Source organism: Oryctolagus cuniculus, chromosome 18 (genome assembly GCF_964237555.1).
Source record: "Oryctolagus cuniculus chromosome 18, mOryCun1.1, whole genome shotgun sequence".
Classification (NCBI taxonomy): domain Eukaryota; kingdom Metazoa; phylum Chordata; class Mammalia; order Lagomorpha; family Leporidae; genus Oryctolagus; species Oryctolagus cuniculus.
The window spans coordinates 49,983,282-49,987,191 of record NC_091449.1 but is presented as its reverse complement, the minus strand read 5'-3'; the positions used below and the strand labels follow the sequence as shown (position 1 = coordinate 49,987,191).

Genomic DNA, 3,910 nt, shown 5'->3' with positions numbered 1-3,910 from the left:
ACATCCATGTGGAAGGACCAAGACTCAGCCCTTAGCTTTCCACCTCACTGCAGGTTCTGGAATTGATGCAACCAAGCTCTGAAACAAGGGCTGGAACTCCAAGGATGGGAAGCCTGGCCTTCCTGCTGGCACTGGGTCCCTGGCTCAATGCCCAGATCCTGCTGTCTGGGTAGAGTTCAGTGTGCTGGGCACCTGCACAGTCCCCAGGCCCTGGTTAGACCAAGAGGGGGATGAGCAGGCTTTACGCTGGGGGGAGCCACAAGGTCCATCCTTGACTCCCCAGGTGATGGTGTGGATCCATGGTGGTGGGCTCACTATGGGCATGGCTTCCATGTATGACGGTTCTGTGCTGGCGGCATTTGAGGACGTGGTGGTGGTCACCATCCAGTACCGCCTAGGAGTCCTGGGCTTCTTCAGGTGAGACCGGGGCTGGGGTGGGCCCTGCAGGAAGAGTGGCACCAGGACAGCCCAGTGACCCCTGTCTCTGCCACTTCTTAGCACTGGAGACCAGCACGCCGCCGGCAACTGGGGCTACCTGGACCAAGTGGCTGCGCTGCGCTGGGTCCAGCAGAATATCGCCCACTTTGGAGGCAACCCTGGCCGGGTCACCATTTTCGGCGAGTCTGCGGGTGCCATAAGTGTTTCTGCACATGTGCTCTCACCGATGTCCCAAGGTCTCTTCCACGGAGCCATCATGGAGAGTGGGGTGGTCCTGCTGCCCAGCCTCATCACCAGCTCGTCTGAGGTGGTCTCCACAGTGAGTGTCCTCACTGCCCAGCCAGCACTGCTGCTCCTGCCTCTATTACAGTCTCAGGGAAATGAGCACAGCGTGGACCATTGGGAGTGTGGGCTTTGCTGTCTACTGGTGACTGCTGAGCTCTCCGTGGTCAGAATCCACACACCTGAGCCACAGCAGAGGAAGAACTGGTTCTCGGCTCCACCAAGCTGCCCACCTTGACCCCAGGTTGTAGCAGCCAGGTGCTGCCGTTGTGTCTGGGCGGTACCAAGTCATGGGGAAGAAGGAATAATCAGCTTCCAACTGCAACCATGTCCACACCACACCCTGAGCTAGATTGGGTACACCTGCCTCCAGTGGGGCCATGGGAAACCCCGTGTCTCCCGCATGGCTGTGCCAGCCCCTGTGTGGTCCCATTACAGGTGGTGGCCAACCTGTCTGACTGCGGCCAGGTGGATTCTGAGACACTGGTGTGCTGCTTGCGGGCCAAGAGTGAAGAGGAGATGCTGGCCATCACCCAGGTCGGGCCCCGTGCACGTGGGTGAGGGGGTGATGGGCTTGTGTGCACCTCATAGTCCCTGGGGCTGCTACCTCCCATCCATGCCCTCCTGACATCTTAGCCCTGGATGGAACAGGGACCCAGTCTTGTATGCCAGGCTTGGGAACTCCCAGGTGGGAGTGAGCACCCAGAGCTGCGCCCGGCATGGGGGATGTACACAGAGCAAACTCAAGCTTTCTCCCTGACCCTGTGTGACATCAGGTCTTCAAGGTGTTCGCAGGGGTGATAGACGGAGTCTTCCTGCCCAGAACCCTGAGGAGCTGCTGGATCTCCTGACTTTCTTTTTTTTTTTTTTTTTTTTTTTTTTTTTTTTTTTTTTTTGAGATGCAGAGTGGACAGTGAGAGAGAGAGACAGAGAGAAAGGTCTTCCTTTACTGTTGGTTCACCCCACAATGGCCGCTGTGGCCGGTGCGCTGCGGCCGGCGCACTGCACTGATCTGAAGCCAGGAGCCAGGTGCTTCTCTTGGTCTCCCATGTGGTGCAGGGCCCTTCGCCAGGATGGAATGAGCTCCAGTCTCTCCCGGATAGGGCTCTTGGCCCAACGTATGGATGAAAGCAGGAGGCTCAGATGGGATCCAGTGTACATTCAGGGAGCAGAGCCAGGGATGGAATCTGAACCGCTCAGGGTGCAGCCTGTACCCGCTCCTCCTCTGTCCCCCCAGGCATGAGTGTCCATCTTGGGTGCAAGGGTTCAAGTCATGTCTGTTTCCTGAACATGTCCCAGGTCAGAGGGAAGAAAATATCTAGGCAAGGAAGGTGGCAGTGTCAAGGACTTAGGGGCTGACTGGGGACGTGGGGCTTGATAAGGCTGGGTACAGCTGGTGAGGGGATGACGACAGAGGTTGGCGGGTAGCCGAGGGTCTGCTCCACCTGAGCTGGTGAGCGTGGTACATGATGGGCAGCAGGACTGGGGTGGCCGAGCTGACCCTGCCCCTCCCTCATGCAGTGCCCCTCACTGAGGAGGAGGAGCTGCTGAGCAGGAGGGTGATGAAGTACTGGGCCAACTTTGCTCGCAATGGGTGAGACGACCCCCCCCCAAATCCCCAGGGACCTGGGACCCTCTGCCCTCCCTCCTCTGGGGGGACCTCACCAACATCCAGGGACCTAAGTTAGGTGACAGCGCCCCCCCAGCTGCAGGACACACTGGCACTCACAGGGGCCCTGGGACCAGGCGCACTCTTCCCATCTCCCAGTGACCTGGGGTGGCCATGAGCTGCTCTGCCCAGAGGATCCCTGTCGGGGAGGGACAGGCCAGGTCAGGATGCTGGGTCCCCACGTGGGGCTGACACCAGGGTAGGTCGTACTGCTGCTGCTTCTGGAAACCCATTCCTCACCCCTCCTGCCTGCAAGGTGGCTTGGCCGGACCCCAGATAGGTGCCCATGGCTGGGCTGGGCAGGGCTCAGAGTGACCGCGGTCCCCCCCTTCCTGATGTCTTGTCTGCGGGAACCCGAACGGCGAGGGCCTGCCGCACTGGCCCGTGTTCGACCAGGACGAGCGATACCTGCAGCTGAACGTGCAGCCTGCAGTGGGCCAGGCCCTGAAGGCCCGCAGGCTCCAGTTCTGGACCCACACCCTGCCCCAGAGGGTCCAGGAGCTAAGGGGCGCTGAGCAGAAGCACACAGAGCTGTAGCTGCCAGTGTCGGGGTGGAGGACACGGGCTCCAGTGCAGGTGGGGCCCGATGCACTCACACACATCCCTGGAGCAGCCACGCATTCAGCACTCTCACACGGCCACTCAGGCCTCTTGGCCTCCATCCACTCAGTAGACCGTTGTGGAGAACTCACAGTTTGAGGTTCATTGCCAAGCCTGCCCTGGGGCCCCTCGTGTGAGACACACCCAGTGCACCCGCCATGGAGCTCTGGTGGGCAACACCAGTGCCAGCCCTGCTTTCTCAACACCCACTGGACCCTGGGCCCTCATGCTTCTTGCCCCCTCCACCTTCTCCACACCCTCCCTCTCTTCTCAGCCAGCTCCAGGCCCTCCCCACAAGGAGGGAGCTGCATTGGGCATTGTTGCCCACCCCTGGGTGCCTTAAGACCAATCCTCCTCCTCCCGGTATGCCTGTGATCTCACATCTCTTAGAGGCCACAGAAGACCCAGACACCGGGAGTCACCGTGGCTTCATCCCTGCAGGCTGCCATGAGTGGTGCCCTCAATCCCATCCATGCAGCACAAATAAAGGGTTCCAGTCCTTTCACGGCTGAGTCACGTCCACCTGAGTGAACCTGACACATTTTCTTAGACCCTCAGCTCTCAAGAGACACCTGGTTAACTGCATAGCTGGGTACCATGAATCATTAATGCAGTAAACCTGGAGTATAGGGCTGTTGCTTTGCACAAGGGGTTAAGCCTCTAACCATGTAGCTGGCATCTCATATGAGGACAGTTGAGGTCCCAGCTGCTCCACTCCTGATCCAGATCTCTGCTAAGGCACCTGGGAAAGCAGCAGAGGATAACCGAAGTGCTTGGGCCCCTGCCACCCACGTGGGGTACACAGATAATGTTTCTCCCTCTGGACTTTGCCCTGGGCTAGCCCTGGCCATACTGGCTGAAGAGCCCTGGGCTGAGCAGAGGTCAAGGCCAGTTCTATGGAGCCAAAACGTCAGCCTTCAT

General features: G+C 59.4%; 1 protein-coding gene across 1 annotated transcript; it reads left to right on the top strand.

The window, feature by feature from the left end:
• The first annotated feature begins 289 nt into the window (after positions 1-289).
• Positions 290-1,153, top strand: LOC103345033 (cocaine esterase-like). The gene is made up of 2 exons (XM_051830115.2): positions 290-417; positions 499-1,153. The coding sequence occupies exons 1-2, from the start codon at positions 317-319 to the stop codon at positions 956-958; spliced, it is 561 nt and encodes a 186-aa protein (XP_051686075.2). The 5' UTR covers positions 290-316; the 3' UTR covers positions 959-1,153.
• The last annotated feature ends 2,757 nt before the right edge of the window (positions 1,154-3,910 follow it).

Excerpts from the sequence above, each read along its gene's own strand:
- LOC103345033 (XM_051830115.2), top strand. The coding sequence starts at position 317 with ATGGGCATGGCTTCCATGTATGACGGTTCTGTGCTGGCGGCATTTGAG. Across the intron at positions 418-498 it reads GGAGTCCTGGGCTTCTTCAG|CACTGGAGACCAGCACGCCG; the intron begins GTGAGACCGGGG and ends GCCACTTCTTAG.